This window comes from Rhinolophus sinicus, linkage group LG01 (assembly GCF_036562045.2).
Source record: "Rhinolophus sinicus isolate RSC01 linkage group LG01, ASM3656204v1, whole genome shotgun sequence".
NCBI lineage: Eukaryota > Metazoa > Chordata > Mammalia > Chiroptera > Rhinolophidae > Rhinolophus > Rhinolophus sinicus.
Window position 1 is genome coordinate 61,784,306 of NC_133751.1, and position 17,462 is coordinate 61,801,767.

The 17,462-nt window shown below is 40.3% G+C and overlaps 1 protein-coding gene across 18 annotated transcripts in view; it reads right to left on the reverse strand.

Moving 5' to 3' along the window:
• The window catches only part of CD86 (CD86 molecule), an 80,459-nt gene that overhangs the window by 27,694 nt on the left and 35,303 nt on the right, over positions 1–17,462 (reverse strand). For 10 of the 18 annotated variants that reach the window (XR_012495960.1, XM_019714041.2, XM_074331090.1 and 7 more), the window contains exons 3-5: positions 12,204–12,542; positions 9,597–9,905; positions 6,758–6,910 (exon numbers count right to left, since the gene is read on the reverse strand). Coding sequence is in view for 16 of the 18 variants with exons in the window: in XM_019714041.2 (XP_019569600.1) it covers positions 6,758–6,910; positions 9,597–9,905; positions 12,204–12,542 (801 nt within the window). In the remaining 2 variants the exon portion in view is untranslated. The remainder of the gene's footprint in view (positions 1–6,757; positions 6,911–9,596; positions 9,906–12,203; positions 12,543–17,462) is intronic. The other 8 variants (XR_012495970.1, XM_019714047.2, XM_019714045.2 and 5 more) reach the window with 1 other exon arrangement.

Genomic DNA, 17,462 nt, shown 5'->3' on the forward strand with positions numbered 1-17,462 from the left:
AGTTTAACAAATATATGCAGTCATGTAACTACCAAGACACAGAACATTTATATAAGCCCCAAAAGTTCCCTGCCCCTTTCCAATCAATTCCTTTGCTCCAGCCAATCCCTTGGTAACAACTGATCTGCTTAATGTCACAATAGTTTTGCTTTTTCTAGAATTTCATATAAGTAGGATCATTATAATGCATAATCTTTTTGTGCCCTGGCATTTTCACTCAGCATAATGCTATTGAAATTCATCCACACTGTGGCTTTTTACCACTCGTCCATTCCTTTCTATAGCTTCGCAGTATTTTATTTTATGAATATACCACCATTCATTATCCATTCACCAATTGATAAAAATTCAGGATGCCAGCTTTTCAGTATTATAAAGAAGGCTGCTATGGACATTTGGGTGTGTGCCTTTGTGTAGATATATGGTTTTTATTTCTCATGGGTCAATATCTAGGATTGCTAGGTTGTATAACAGTGCATGAGAATTTTAGTTGTTTCACATCCTCTCCAGAACTTGGTATTTATTAGTCCTTTTAATTTTAGCCATGTTAGTGAGTGTGTAGTGGTATCTCATTATAGCTTTAATTTGTATATCCCTAATAATTAGTGCTGTTGCGACTGTATAACTGCTTATTGGTCATTTATATTGCTTATTCTAAGTATCTGTTCAAGTTTGCTCCCTGCCTTTTGTTAAGTGGATTGTCTTCTTATTACTGAGTAGTAATATATAATTATATATTCTGGATATAAGTCCTTTATCAGATACACATTTTTGCAACATTTTCTCCCAGACTGCAGCTTGACTTTTCATTTTCTTAACAAAGTCACAAGGCAAACATTTTTAATGTTGATGAATTTCAGTTTATCAATTTTATATTTTAATGATATGGTTTGTGCTTACTGTGTCCTATCTAAGATTTGGCTAAGGTAAGATTACAGAGATTTTCTCCTATGTTTTTTTTTCAAAAGTCTTTTAAATTTAGCTCTTATATTTAGATATACGATCCACTTCAAGTTATTTTTTGGGTGTCTAGGTTCATACTTTTTTGTGTGTCTATCTGACTGTCTTAAAACCATCTACTGCAAAGACTATCCTTTCTGCCTGGAATTACCTTGGCACATTTGTCAAAATCAGTTGACCATGTAAGTTTATTTATTTATTTATTTATTTATTTTTTAGTATTTTATTTATTTATTTATTTATTTATTTAAGGAGGAAGCAGCTCACAGTGGCCCATGTGGGGGTCAAACCAGCAACCTTGGTGTTATTAGCACCACGCTCTAACCAACTGAGCCATCCGGTTACCCCAATGAGTTTATTTTTTTGACTCTCCATTTTGTTCAGTTGATTGATTATCAGCTGCTTTTGATGATTCTGGGGTATAAACTGTGTTGTTTCTTGGGTTTTCCAACTGACAGATAAGATTTGGCTGTCACGCCTTGCTATTTATCACTCATCCATCTATCTACTTTTCAGATTCCAAACTGTTGTCTCCTTTGTTACTCTTGTACTTGATTACTATAACTGTATAGAAAATCTTGAAATTAGGTAGTTTAAGTCCTCCATCTTTGTTCTTATTTTTCAGAATTGTTTTGGCAATTGTAGGTCTTTTACATTTCCACATAACTTTTAGAATTAGCTTTTTAATTTTCATGGAACAGCCTGCCAGGATTTTGATCCATAAATAAATCTAGGGAAAACTGGTATTTCAATATCTAGTCTTCTGATCCATGAACATGGAATATAACTCCATTTATTCAGGTCACTTTAATTTCTGTTAAGCAGTAATGTTTTGCAGCTTTAGTATACAACTCTTATGTTTGTTTTTAAAAATGTATTCCCAAGCTTTTAGTAATATTTGATGATACTGTAAATGGTATTTAAATTTTTTGCAGGATCTAATTTTTTGTTGTCAGTATATAGACATACAATTCATTTTGATTTTGTGTATTAACCTCGTATGCTGTTACTTTGCTGCACTTAATTAGTTCTAATAGCTTTTAATAGATTTCTTAGGCTTTTCTATAAACATGATCATATTATTTCCAAAAAAAGAGAGTTTTGCGTCTTCCTTTTCAATATGTATGCCTTTTATTTCTTTTTCTAGACTTATTGCACTGGCTAGGACCTCTAGTACAATATTTAAGAAAAATAGTGAGAGTGACATCCTTGCTTTATTCCTGATCTTAGGGGGAAAGCAATAAGTCTTTTATCACTAATATGATGCTAACTGAAAAAGCACAGTAGATGTCTTTTGTCAGGTTGAGGAAGTTCCTTTGTATTCCTACTATTATAAGAGTTTTTCCTTCTTTTTTAAAATTATGAATGGGCATTAATTTTGCCAAATGCCTTTTCTGTATCCTTTGACATGATCACATGATTTTTCTTTTTAGTCTGTCAATATGGTGAATTCTAATGCTTGGTTTTTATATGTTGAACCTACTTCATATTCCTGGAATAAACCCCACTTTATCATGACATCATACTTTTAATATATTGCTAGAAATTGGTTGCTAATTTTGTTAAGAATTGTGGCTTCTATGTTCATAAAGGATGTGTGTAGTTTTCTTTTCTTGTAATTTTTTTTCTAGTTTTGGTATCAGGGCTCCCCCTACCTTCAGAGCAGCCTGGATACTGCTTTAGGCAGTAAATTGGGGGCAATCACAGGGCTCACTTCATCATTTTTCTTCTCTCAGGGACTACGGTTTTCTGCAGCCTATTGTCCAATGTCTGAAAACAATTGTTTTATGTAGTTTGTCTGATTTCTATTGTTTATGGCAGAAGTGCAATTCCTGTAGCAGTTAATCCTTCATGTGAGGAAGGAGAAGTCTCTGTCTACTAAAAAGAGCTTTAATTATTAGAAAAGTCTCTTATTTCCTTACACTTTCTTATAAACTTCATCCATTGAGACATCCTTTGGGGCCACAGTTAAATATGATCTTTGTACCCTATGGCAGCTCTTCAAATATATGAAGGCAGTACTTGTGTCCTCTCCAAGGTATTTTTCTGGCTAAGTTTCCTTGGTTACTTGACCTATTTCTTATTTGACTGTGCTTCCAGAAATAATAAATCTGGTCAGGTTCTATTTTTGCCAATCTTCCTCTTAAAAATAATGGTACTTATAGTTAAATAGAGTATTTCAGATGTCTGCAGACCAACACAGAATAATTAAATCATCCTTTTATAGCCATGACAAAATCATCACCAATAAAAAACAAAAACAAAACAAACAAACAAAAAAACTTTTATGTTAAAGTAAAAGCAGACAATAAAAACACAGGTTCTAAACTTTTTTGTTTGTTTGTTTGTTTATTTTTTTGGGTCTAAACTTTTGGATTCAATTACAAACTTATCATTTTGAAGGGCAGGTGTGATGATATCACCAACTTTCAGTTTTTAAGCCCTGTGAAGGTTTCTATTTAAATGGTGGTGGAAATGATTTATTTGAGAAAAGACACTTGCCCTTTAAGAAGTCATTCCTGAAAGAGCTGAGACTCTTTCAGGTTTGGTGGAGGGAGGCAAGTTGTAAAAACTGTTGGTTGCTAAGGCAGTATTACATACAGATTTCAGTCACACAAGACCCAAAAGAGGAAGTAAAACTTCAGGAGGAGCTATTTTAGTCTATCTCCCCAATGGGTAAGCTGACAGGGTAGCTTCTGATTAGGAAAATACAGTAATTCAAGGTTACAGTTTCTCATGCCCTATCTGCCTTATTTGAGAAAACAAAAAGAGAGAAGAGAGATTAGAAACCAGCTAGAGTAACCATGGCATTTCCCTTTTATTAATTTAACAGCCTAAACAGGGTAAATATGTATGGTTGAGGCAAAAAAACCCCACTATAATTACTGAACAAATGCTGGAAAGGATTATTGACACCAAGTTAGTTTGAGAACCATCTCCTCTGAGAAAAAGATTAATATTGGATTAGGAGGAAGCTCCATTTTTGGAGAAATTCCTACTTGTTATCAGTAAGCTTGTGTTTCTGTAGATAGATCCTGACTGCTTCCATGTCTGTCTATTGGCAGAATTTAGTTCCTTGCGGTTGTAGGACTGAGATCCCCATTTCCTTGCTGGCTCTTAGTCTTTTATCATTAATATGATGCTAACTGAAAAAGTTTAGTAGATGTCTTTTATCAGGTTGAGGAAGTTCCTTTGTATTCCTACTATTATGAGAGTTTTTCCTTCTTTTTTAAAATTATGAATGGGCATTAATTTTGCCAAGTGCTTTTTCAGTATCCTTTGACATGATCACATGGTTTTTCTTTTTAGTCTGTCAATATGGTGAATTCTAATGCTTGGTTTTTATATGTTGAACCTACTTCATATTCCTGGAATAAACCCCACTTTATCATGACATATCATACTTTTAATATATTGCTAGAATTTAGTTGCTAATTTTGTTAAGAATTTTGGCATCTATGTTCATAAAGGATGTGTGTAGTTTTCTCAGCTTCAAGAGGCTGCTTACATTTCTTGACTGATGGCCCCCTCCTCCATCTTCAAAGCCCACAATGGTGGATTGAGCCTGTCACAAGCTTTGGATCTCTCCTTCTTCCATCTCACCTTTCTAACCAAGGTGGGGAAAGTTCTCTGACTCATGTGATTCGATTGGGTCTACCTGGACAATCCAGGGTAATGTCATCATCTTAAGGTCAGTACCTTAATCACATATGTAAAGTCCCTTTTGCTATGTAAGATACATATTATAGATTCTGGGGTGTAAGAGATGGACACCTTGTGGGGGGCATTATTCTGTTTATCATATAGCCAATGCCAGAGGTAGTCACTGGCAAAGCAAATTCAGACATTGCTGAAGTTATAGAACCCAAACTTACAAATATATCATATCCACATGTCATAGTTATTTGGTATATTTTCTTTGCTCCAGTGATATCAAGGCTCTTCTCTTTGACCAAACTCATTGGCACAGGTGACTGTCTGACCAAACAACTTTTTCCTACCAGTATTCTTTATCACATTCTTGGGGGTCATACGTGTGCTGTGCTGTTCTGCCTTTTACCACTCATAGCTCAATCTGACCATCTCATATATACACACATAGCTTCTTACACCCCCTTCCAACTTCTCTCATGTGTACACATACATCCTCCTCTTTAACTCCCTTATCTAGTCTCCTGAATTTCTCTGATTGCCTATTGAGGAAAGAAACATTCTTACTCTCTTTCTCTTCATCCCTTCTTCTTTGTTTCATTTGTAAGCTAACCATTCCAGTGTAAAAGCAAATTTAGGGGACAGCTTATTCTCAAGCTGAAGGTTGCTTCTACACATTTAGCCAATTTTAAGGGCCATAAGATAGAAAGAAAGAGAAGCTCAAAACTCTCACCTTGAAAAGTCAAAGCCTGGACAAGTCTAGTACATCAGTGCATCTGATCCTGTGCTCTGAAGTTTACACTTTCTTCCTAGAAATTTCTCAGCACACCCCTTACTTTGGCAGTGTGAACTGCTCTGTCATATGCTTGGTGTTAATTTATTGAAATTGGGTAATCACTCCCCAATTTTCTGTTTTTAAAATACAGCAGGATGAAATGAATGAGTGCTAATACCATTCATCTGTTTTCTCAATGGATCTTAAAATTAGTACACTGAATTCTTAAATAAGGTGCTGACCAGAAGCATTACTCATCTAATACTTTTTACCATAAGTGAGTAAGAAGATTACCTTAATTATCAACACCAACCAAACTTCTACTGGAGGCAATTACTGAGATAAAGTCCAACCTTGTCTTACAACTTCACTCAAACCAGCCCAAACCACATACAGGCATGGGATTATTACAAAGGAATCACTGTGCCCCCCCACCCCTACCCCGTGAAACACAGGCCGCTTTTACAACAGATGTAGGGAGGCTGATGAATACAATGCTGTTTATAATGGGAAAACTATGGAAACAACACATGTGTCCAACAATATGGAGTTAGTTAAATAAATTAAGGGATATCCACGTAATAGATTATCTCACAGCCAATTAAAATGATGCTGTAGAATGATATGTAATGACATTGAATATTTTCTTCCTGTGTTTTGTACAAGAAAGCTATAAAAAAGTGATACTATCCAAATTGTAAAAAATCGTCCTTATAATACTATTCCACCTATGAAAAATAACATACATTTATACATAGAAAAATCTGGACAAGGCACACTAAAATGTTGTAAGCATAATAATTTTTTTCTTACTAGTGGGACTATTGGTGATTTTACTTTCCATGTATTTGGTAATGGATGTGTAATACTTGGTAATCACCAAAAGTTAATGTTATTTTTAAAAATCAGGGGAGAACAATTCACCTAACTTATTTCTCAGGAAACCTAGACTTTTAGAGATGAGAAGGTGAATCTCATGGTTATCTAACGCTCTGCTCCTCACTTCCCCTACTTGAACACCACCAGATCCCTAATCACTAACATTTAGAAGTATCTTCACTAGTTTCCTTCATTGAATTCTCACAGTAACCTCAAGAAGTAAGTAGGTAAAGCAAGGAATAATCCGCTTTGTCTGGAAACCAGAAGTATATTTGTAAACCTTAGAGGTTAGAAATGTTGCCATTCCTAGAAATCCAGAGGAACATTATCAGTTGCTGAGTCCCATCTACATGGCTTCCAAACCTTGAGGGGAAACCTCTTCCTCTAACCACTTGCTGACTTTTTTGCCAGTCTGGGCTCAGCCAATGAGCTCCAGAAGGCAGCTGATAGGGAAGTATCTGCACTCTGCAGAGAGAACAAGCACTGACTCACCACATTCATGAGAGGGGCCAGGCTGCTTCTTCTTCCTTTTCTTTACTATTAGAGAAAACACCATCACGCACACAATGGACAACAGTACAGGTAGAGTTGTAATCAGGATGCCATGGTCTGTGAAAAGCTGGCGTGTGTTACGTGACTTTGCATCTAGAAATGACCACAAGTTTTCAATCAGCCAGGAAGGTTGATTATAAAAGGTTTATAGTTACTGCTGTTCTATTATTTACATGCCAGCATCTCCCCACGGCTCTAATGACAGAAGAGCCTGAAATCCCAGTCACGGGGTCTTCAGCAGCTAACTAAGAACCAAGCCAGTGCCTCTGGCCAAATGCCTGGACTGAGCTCCCTTCCCTTCCCGGAGCTGGGTTGACGATGACTGTGATCCAGAAGAGGATCCACCTGGCCCTAGATTCTGGAATCTGTGCTGAGGCTCTGAATGTACAGTCATCTGCGTGATGCCCTGCTCCCTCAGCCCCCGGTCCAAACGTTTCCCTTGTAATAATTCCTCCAGCCACTATCATCTCTAGATCAGGTTCCAGACACCTCTCACCCGGACAAATATAACAGCCTCCGCATAGGCCTCCTATGTCCAGTTTTGTTTTTTCGTTTGTTTAGTTTTTTCCACAGCAGATTTCCTCAAGCATGGCTTTCAGCATGTCTCACCTACTAGAAAAACTTTGCTATCTCCTCATGCTCTGAGTTATCAGGATCAGAATCAGCTCCTGGGAGGTCAAGACTGACTTACTTCCTTGCACAGAGACTCATAAGTCTCTAGGAAGTTGAAAAACAGGATTTGGGGCAAAAACTTAGAGAGAGTGGTCTGCTCTATAAACATTTATGGAAACAGTCCTAGTAGTTATTTAGGAAGACAGGACCAGTTGACCTTCCATTAACTTAGCTGCAATTTGTGGACCCAATCCCTGTTCATGAGACATTAAGGAGTTGTTGGCACTGCAGATCTTATTCAACACTTTCTGAGTCCCAGTTTATCCTACTTGAGCCTGTTTGGCATTCCTAATAAATGGGGGTTATGCTTGTTAACATGGAGACCTCTACCTTTTGATATCCAAAAAGGTTCTTTGACTCAGGGTCTAACCTCTTCTGATCAAGCCCTAGAATAGGGACACAGAGAGGCAAGCCTTGTCTTCCTGAGGTAGCTAGAGCTGAAACGTTTCTGAAGATGGTATAGCTGGGAAGGTTTGGGCAATATCTGAGAAGCAGCAGAAAGGTGAGTCATGATGAGGCTATAGTGGTGGCCAGGCTCTATTCATTTATAGACTGTGGGAGCCATGGCATATCATGTGTGGTGATACTGGTGGCTTCAAGAAGGTGCTGAACTTCAGGGATAGCTTGGGAGAGGCCTCTTACTAGGCCAAGAGAGGCTACAGTAGAAGCAACCAGGACAGACTGGGGGGGTCTCACCATTTACTGGACTCTCAGAGGCAGAGGTGTTTGAGCAGAGGAAATCAGGACCAGGAGAGAGGATTGGCCCACTAGTAAAGTTGGCTGGTAGGATTGGCCCCTGAGGCTATACATAAGAATGTGTCCACGGGCCAAGTTATGTTTGAACCATGAGACCTCAGGAGTGAGGAGGCAGCAAAGCCGGAGGATGGACTACGGACTGGGAAGGGTGATTTAGGAGGGGACAAAGCCAAGGGCCATAATTGGACAAGGGCCAATGCAAGCAGAAGGCAAATAGGGGCAGCGAGGGGTCAGGATCAGAACAAGCAGTAATTGGACAAGTGTCGGGGCAGAGGGCCTTTATTCCAGGAAAAAATCTTGTAGTTACTGCTAATCAAAAGTGGGGTTTCAAATATGCATGCATTCCCTCAAGCGCAAAGCCGTGACTTTAAAACGCAGGCTTCTATTAGCAGACACTGCTTAGTTTCAACCCTTTCCTCCAGCTGGACTGGTCTCCATACTACACTATCAACCCGCCACAAGAATTTCTGCTTCTGAGTCTTTCCTTAACACATATATACTGATGCCTACCACCACCACCTGTGCCCACGTTAGATACTGCTCATCGATTGTGGCCCTCTCACTTCCTAAGCCTGGAGGCTGTGTCAGAATTTTTCTTCCTGTTCAAGAAGGCACCACAAGTCTGAATACCTGTTATCACTTCACCACACTTATTAAGCCAATTATTTCTTTTATTGCGCTATCAGATCCCACTTCTTTTAGGAAAACTTCCCAGGCCCTCAAAGAACTTGCTTACATCTGATTGCCTATAGAACTGATTATCAATCACTCTTGTTTTCAAATTTAGTCACATATTTCCACATGATATAATTTAGATTCCAACCAATCTTTTTAAAATCCAGTTTTTCATATGTGTACATCATGGAGTTCTGATTCTACTAGAGGGTCCTCAAGGGCCTTCTACCTTTCAGTTTTCAGCCCTGCAACCAACAATGTCTGTGCTCATAACAAGTGCTGTATGTACGTACACATGTTGTGTGTGTGTGTGTGTGTGTGTGTGTGTGTGTGTGTGTGTGTGTTAATGAATGGAACAAATGGAAGAATTCTAGCCAGGAGGAATACTGCATTTTTTGACCTAAATTTCAGAATCTTCTATCCAAAGGTAGCCCCAAAAAACTGGATCAATTATTTCAGGGCTTAAGAACATGCTTCCTCAAGTGCACCATAAGTTCGTAGCCTCCTGGCCCCTGCAGCACTCAGAGGAAGCAGGAACTCTCTGTCTGTGTCCTTCCTAATAGTATCAAATGGCTCAGTTGGAAGTTTCCTGGTAAGCTCGGGACATTGGACGATCTGCCATAACCATTTGTATATAATACCTGATAAAAGAAATAGTCTTAGGAAGCAGCTTTACCTATATTGTAAGGTTGGGAGCGAAGCCGTGTCTGTGTTAGCTTAGGTTCCAGGTCACAGAAGATGCTCACATTTGCTTCAGGAGACACTGGGAGAGACAAGCTGACAGAAACGTTGTATAGTTCTGTGACATTATCTTGAAATATATTCATGACAGCATTATACTCGGTAGTTGAATTCTCAGTGTTTAGTACAATAAACATCTTCTTCGGTTCTGGGTAACCTTTTGTAGATAAGCAGGTCAAATTTATGTTGTCAGAATTTTCTGTTCTATTAGAAACTAGGCTGATTTCAGGTTGACTGAAGTTAGCTGAAAGCAGAATAGAGATGCAAAAAAAACAAACAAAACAAAACAAAAGAAAGAAATTCAGTCTACATTTAGATGTATCTAGAAAAGAAGAGCAAATAACTAGGTACCTGACTTGGGAACTCTCTGGGGCATACCTGGGAGCCTTGGGGTGTTTAAAGTGTGGGCCTCAGCCCATGGTGAGAGCCATATACTGACCTCACATTTATTTTTCAATAATGGAGTTTGGGGCTATGCTTACTTCCTGCTTACCCAAATCAAGGGGATGCTCTCTGAGCGATAGGAGGGCTGCAATTGAGTCACCGAAGATTTACAACGAGGCCACTGTTCTAGGGAATAAAGTCTTTGGAAGGAAAAGTGGTCTGACTTTAGGATCCAAGTGTCCCATGCGGTATCTTCCAGCGAGACCAAGAGAGCAGAAAAGGATTGAGACTAACAGAGTTCATGGTGCTGGCCTGCTCTGGACCATATCTTCCAGAAACTCAAGTAAGATGGTAGTAAGTGGGCAGATGGGGATTTTGGATTTAGAAATTCCAAATACTAGTTTGGGGCATGACTGTCAAGGTGTCTTCATCATATATGATGAGATGAAGGGCAAACCCAGTTATTTTTAGGAAAAAATGTATGATCTTGATAAACACAGAGCTGCTCTTGCCTTGTTTGCCATTCAGGTTTTTATGGACTACTGGCACCTAGCCCCTTCTGCCAGCCAAATCCTTGCTCTCCTATAGTTACTAGGTTGTTTGCAGGGTCTACATACTGTAATTTAGTATATTGTTGCTGAAATTTCAGTGACTTGCATGCCCTCTTTACAAGTTTTGCTATATCAACACACTATTTAACCACTCACTCTGCTTGTACTATGTGTGGTCTGTAGAAGGTAGAAGGCTCCTGCATTATAGTCTTATTAGCAATAGCTGTGAAATTACAGGTTTCATAAGTTAAAGCTTTTCTAATACATATTAAAATAAATATAAAACTATTAAAACAAAAATGATTGTCACTGCCCCCCCCCCCCCCAAACACATCATGTTCCTCTATAACACTTTGAAATGTCAAAACATTGATTGAGACTTTGGTTAAAGGTTCTAAAAGCCCTGCAGCCTAGTTTGAATCACACAGGGCTTAAAGGGAGTAACTCCTCATTCTATTCCTATTTTTGCCTCTGCTTTACCCTGTGGTTTAGGAATTGGTATTAATCTGTGTTTTCCAGGTCCATCAATTAATCTGGCTCTAGTAATCCCACATCTGGGTATCTACCCTAGAGAAAGGAAAATTTATGTTCACACAAAGACTTGTACTGGAATGTTTACAGAAGCTCTATTCATAATAGCCCCAAACTGAAAACAATCCAATCTCTTTTCATGGGTTGAGTGAATAAACAACAGAATGCTACTCAGCAATCAGAAGGAACAGACTTTTGCTACATGCAACAACTTGAATGAATCTCAAAGGCATTATGTTGAATAAAAGAAGTTGGTTGTAAAAGGTTACAAGCTTAACACCTCCATTCACATGATGTTCTCAAAAAGACAGGCCTACAGGATGCAGAACAGGTGTTATGGGTGTGGCAAGGGTATGATTATAAAGGGATAACAAGAGGAAATGTTTTTAGGGTGATGCGAATGTTGTGTATCCTGTTTAGAGTGGGGGTTACAAAATCTATACCTAAGTTAAAGTTAACAGACCTGTACACCAAAATAAAAACAATTAATTTTACTACATTATAATTTTAGAAAAATCTGTAGTGACATTTGGGCTTTTCAAGGGCTGGAGAAACAGAGGAGTTGGTTTGCCAGTGTTTGGACTGTGTGCATTGGGTTATTTCCCTTCTGTCTACCAGGCTCATGGTTGGGCAGCAAACAACTCATAAGCAAACTTTGGGAGCTCGAAGGGAAAACCCAAATTAGTTAGCTGTCACCCTCTCTAGGAGCTCCAGCCAAAGATTTAGTGGGTAAGAAATCTTGGATCAAGGGAAAAAAAATAATGTAAAAGAGATTTGAGGCCTATCTGGTTATGTAAACCTTAGTAATAGCCAAATTACCCATGTTCCTTTTGTTCAGTTAGCTCTTTTGTCCCCAAAGCAGATTCTTACTGATCCTTCAGAAGCAAACTATAAAAAGTACAAAGGACTTTCAGTTCCTTACTCCCAAAGCCTGCACTCCCTTCAAGTGGACTTCCCAGAAATGGCTGTCCTCTGCCTTCTCTCTACAGGTTGCCCCCTCCCCCACCAATGTTTCTCTGCTCATCGCAGTGTCATCTAGAAGTGCCATGGGTGGGAACATGCCGGGGACAACATACCGAGCACAAATAGGTTAGTTTTCTTATTGTGGATGGAAACGAGTCCATTGGGCCCTTGGCGATGGACGTAACATTGGTACAAGCCCCTGTCCTTGATCTGAACATCGTGGAGTCGCAGGGTCCAATTGTCCTGGTCCAAGCTGGTGCGACCCTTATACATGAGATTAACATTTTCCGGCTTCTCTTTCCCTTTATATAGCTCATACAGAACTCGATTATGCTGGTCCTGCCAAAACACAACCAGCTCATCCAGGCTTGTGTTTTGAGGCTTAATAAAGTGGCATGGAAGGTCTCCAGTCTCACTGAAATATGCCAAATACTGTATGGTGGAAGCAGCATCTAAAAAAGGAAAGGTGGAAAGGTTGGACAAGAAGGAAACAAGAAGGAAGAAAAACAACAACTCCATTTCTCTTTCTACAATACCCGAATGCTATCTTGTCAGTAATGAGATTGAAGAAGCAGATGTTTAACTCTGGGATGGTGCGTACATCTTGGCATCTGAAGAGAGGACTTTTGTTCTCATTCCACTGCTAACCAAATGTGTGCGACCTGATCCAAATGCAACTGCTATGAGGCTGTTTCCTTATCTGCTTAATGAAGGGGTGAACTAACTATTCTAAGGATCTTTCCAGTACTAGGGTCCTGTGAATTTAATCCCAGAATAGGGAAAACCAGCAGTTGGACAACTCACTTATCTGCTATCTTCCTTTAATCTGAATATTGATTTTTTTTCACCGTAGCTGTTACAGGCCCCGTTACTTCTACACCATCTCCAAAAGTTTTCCCTTTTCTTTCCTACCCCCTGATTCCTTGGCCTGCTATAGTGGAAAGATTTCTGATAATGGTAACAATTTGATATCCCCCTTTTCATTATGCCTCAATAGTTGAACATGACATTGAGTAATACCTTTGAAATTCAAATAGTTCCCTTTATAGAGCTTCCCTCATGACTGCTGCTGTCAAGGCCAGCTCTCCTAAGGATATAAAACAGTTTGGAAATGACACAAATAGTCACCCAATGCCTCTAATCTCAGTGACCTCTCTAAGCTCTTTCAGGGATCAGAAAGAGAACTGGGCAAATGTGATGGTTGTTTTGGGATTGTGGTGGCCAAAGATGATTTAAGGCACATGAATGAAATGCTGGACATGAATGAAATGCTGGTAATGAATCATAGATGGGAAGGTCAGGATGTGCTTTTGGAGTATTGGGGAAATCCCTATTACCACAAACTTGCTCTTCCCAGTATGCATTGCCTTGGAAATTTTTACAACCCCTGAAGGAGGTGAGTCTCTGGGAGAGTTCAGGGAAAGGGATGAAACCTGAGGGCATATTAGAGTTTGTGGAAGGGATTTGGGCCACCTAACTTCTTAAATGTGATTGATTATAGGGTTTTTGCAGGACTTATTTTAGGTCACAGAAAGACTTGGCCAAGAAATTAGTGGTGGGTGAGAAGTGCAGAGTTAGGGGGGGAAATGCTATTTCTTAGTTAATATGATGTTAGATGCCACCTTGAAGAGGAAGTTAGGGTGGGTTTTAAATAAAGTTTCATCGTTCAGAACTTCAGTAAAGGGGTGCCGATACCAAGGAGGAAAGGGGAGTAGGTTGACGAGAGAGATGAGAGGAGTTTCATTTGAGGTGTTCTTTGAAGGATGGTAGGAGAAGAAATTAAATTGATCTGATCAATGAGCTTCTCTTCTAAGAGGAAGTAGAAGGACAAATAACAGTGCCATGCACTTGGCTAAACTGAACTGTGTGCAGAGTGGCCCAGTGAGAGCAAATAATCAGGGGAGTTGGCAGTGGTCTTGAACTCAAAGGGAAGAGGACTCCAGGCATCAGTGAGAGTTGGCACAAGTTTGAATCACTGCCTATTGCATTCTGCTCAGTAGAATCCTGTGAAGCACTTAAAAGTATAAAATGCAGCATCTATACAGGATACATTTCCCATAGAGGAGAGAGGTGGGAAAATCTACCTGGGTATCTGAAACAGTGAAAGGGGGACCTAAGGAAAATATACTGTATTCAGTAATTACCTTTCAAGACAATCCTGAGGCTCCTGCTATTCCTTTGCTAAACTCTGAATGATAAGGTAAGAGTGCCACCTACTGTAAAAGCTTCTAGCACTATCTCTGGGGAAACTGATTCTGGTTATACCAGTAACTTGCCATATGATATAGGGCAAATGACCTAATGGAGAAACCAAACACAGAGTTGGAAATTCTGCCAGTTAACGGTCAAGGTTGTTATCACTCAGTGGTCATCTGTGCCCTCTGGGCCTGAAAATGACTTCGCCATTGGCTTCTGGCTTCCTGATCTATGGTTGTTTTTCTGCTGAGTCTCACAGTATTCTCTCTCCTTCCCACCTACTCTCTTCACTCATAGACTAACTTCTCTGACCCAGACCCCCTCTCCCAAGGATTATAAGGGCTTTTCCTCCCCCTGCCCATCTAACTGCTCCCCTCCTCACCTACCAACAGAGAGTGTGGTCTGTGTTCTAAAGCCATGGACATCAGGGGGTGGGCGAGGAGGACTGGTCAGAAATGCATACTTTCTGCCTCCCCACCTCCAGACCTATTGAGTCAGAATCTGTATTTTAATAAGAGCTCCAGTTTGAGAAGCTGCAGTAGGAGATCTCTACCTCTGCCTCCCAAGTGGAACAGAGGAGAAAATGACAGGAACAATATTTTTCTAGCAAAACCCTCTCTTCTCACCCTGGGGTGGAAATCACTCTGAAGCCCATTCTGAATGGAACTGAAAGTATTTCACAATTTATACTCCATACTTCCTCCCCAAACACTGGCTTCCATGACGTCACTCAGAGCTACGCATGCTAATCCCTTCTCTGACATATGGGAAAGATTTAGCTCAAGGTCTATTTTTCCTAAGTGGCTTTAGGCCTCCCCTGTTTTAACACCAGACCCTAGGCCACCCAGGTCCTGGACTCACTGGGACTGCAGTGATGGGTCAGCATTGAGACTCTGTCTGCTCCCCAGCTCTTGGGTAATACATGTGGTCTGGGTCTAGCTATAACTGGGGGCTATGATGATGTCAGGAACCGGGCACTCAAGAATCCATCTAGACACCTTCCAAATCAGCTGGAAGACTTTGTTTCAAATGATGCTTGAGGACTTCTTTAGTCATATATTGTATGAATGTCACACAAAAACTAGAGTCTTCTAACCTTGTCTTCTAACCCAGTCTCTGACCCGACCTGGGACTTGAGTCTTCCCTGGCCACTTTCCCACATGCACGTCTTATGTATTCAAGGATCATCTAGTTCTCCTAGTACTATGCTTATCTGTACTCATGACATTTTCTTCTTTTACTAAACTTCCTCCAAAGCTTTACTAGGTCCCCTGGAAGCCTAGTAAAGCCTTTCATTTGTCAATACTTCCTTGCTCACTGAGCATTTTGGCATTGGAGGCAAGATCTTTCTTTCCAACCAATTATTACTATCTATTTGGGTGACTTCAGTATGGATGAGTTTAGCAACCTTGCCTCAAAGTTCTTGAAACTTCTCCACTTCAGAGATTCATCCACAGGCTCTACTAGCAGCCCGTCTCCCATGACATGACTGTGAATCTTATCACCAAGAATAACTCTGCCCTAAGAATCTAAAACCTCGATGTACCTGTCTCTGTCCACAAGATAGCCTCCTTCAAGATTTGCGCTTCATTACTTCACCTATGTCTGTTCTTTGACTTCATCAAGACCTCGACTTGATCCAGTCTAGACCCTACAGTGCAGGGCTTTCCAAAAGAACCGTGCAACGATGGACGTGATCCACATCTGTGCTCACCCGTATGGTAGTCAGCAGCCACTGTACTAGCTGAGCACTTGATATGTAGCTAGTGCGACTGAGAATTGAATTTTTAACCTTATTTAGTTCTAAGTAATTTAAATAGCCACATGTGGCTAGTGGCTATCATATTGGACAGCACAGTGATAGTGTATTTTTTCAGTCATTCTCTTGCCAGCAACTTCAATAAACTTGTCCCTTTGTGCAGAATTTATTTCAAGAACACTTTACTTTAGATCTACATATCTGTTCTTACAACTGAATGGTTGAGCACTCCTGAAGGAAGTCATTCAATTGTTCAGACTGATGACATTACAAACCTGTTGTCTCCCGTTCCACTTAACCTGACCTCTGGGCTGCTCACTCTGCTTACCACCCTCCCTTTCGCACAGCAGAGACTTCAGCAGTTTCCTCTGCTACTGCTTTTAGTTTGTCTTTCTCTTGTAGTCAGGCTCCAGGGAAGAGTAAGCAGCAATGACTGCCTTCGTCCCCAGCCTCTGCCAAACCTTCCCTGGCAAAGTTGGTCAGTGACTCCCTATCATTCCCAAAGCAGAGAGCTTTTCAGACCTAATCTTGTTGAATATCAAACTGTTGGCCATCTCTCCCTGAAACTCTATTCTTTCCCAGTCTCTGACCTCCTGGTCAGTTTTCTCTGCTTGCTCCTTAAGTAATGATTATCTCGAGTGCCTGCTTTTGATCTTCTCCTTAGTCTCCACACTGTTTCTGACTTTTGTCCTCTATCTCCATGGATTCAACTGCCAAATATAAACTAATAATTCACTGATGCTTATCTCCAGCCAAAAACTTTCACTAGAGTTCCAGATATCCATATCCAATTGCCCGCTCGATACTGCTATTTAAATAGCAATAGATACTCTCTTCCTCCCCTTCAAACGTTCCTGTCCTCTATCTTGGTGAATGGTTTCCCCACTTGCTGGTGTCTGTAACCATCTGAATCATCTATAGAAAACACCCAAAGTGGGTCTGCACAGGTGTGGCTGAGATCTAGAACTACCGTGTTTCCCCGAAAATAAGACTGGGTCTTATATTAATTTTTGCTCCAAAAGATGCAGTAGGGCTTCCATACAGGGGATGTCCTCCTGAAAAATCATGCTAGGGCTTATTTTCTGGTTAGGTCTTATTTTCAGGGAAAGATGGTACTACAGCCAGAGCCGAACTTCCGGCTGGGTTGGTTAGTCAGGGTCAGCCTGCGTGCTGCTGTAGCTGAATTGTAGGCTCACCCTCCCTGTCTGCCCCACACCAGGATGTGCGTGTGGGATGGCTTCCCTCTCAGTGCTGAGGGTGGGGACAATGAGCAGCACGAAGTGTTGGGACAGGAGAAACTAAAAACACCCAGTCATAGGATGTGTGATAGGAACCCCACCAACTTGTTAGCAGATGAAGAAACTGAAACTCAGAGAGGAGCCGCGAACAGGGAGGACACAAGTTCTGTGAGGCCTAA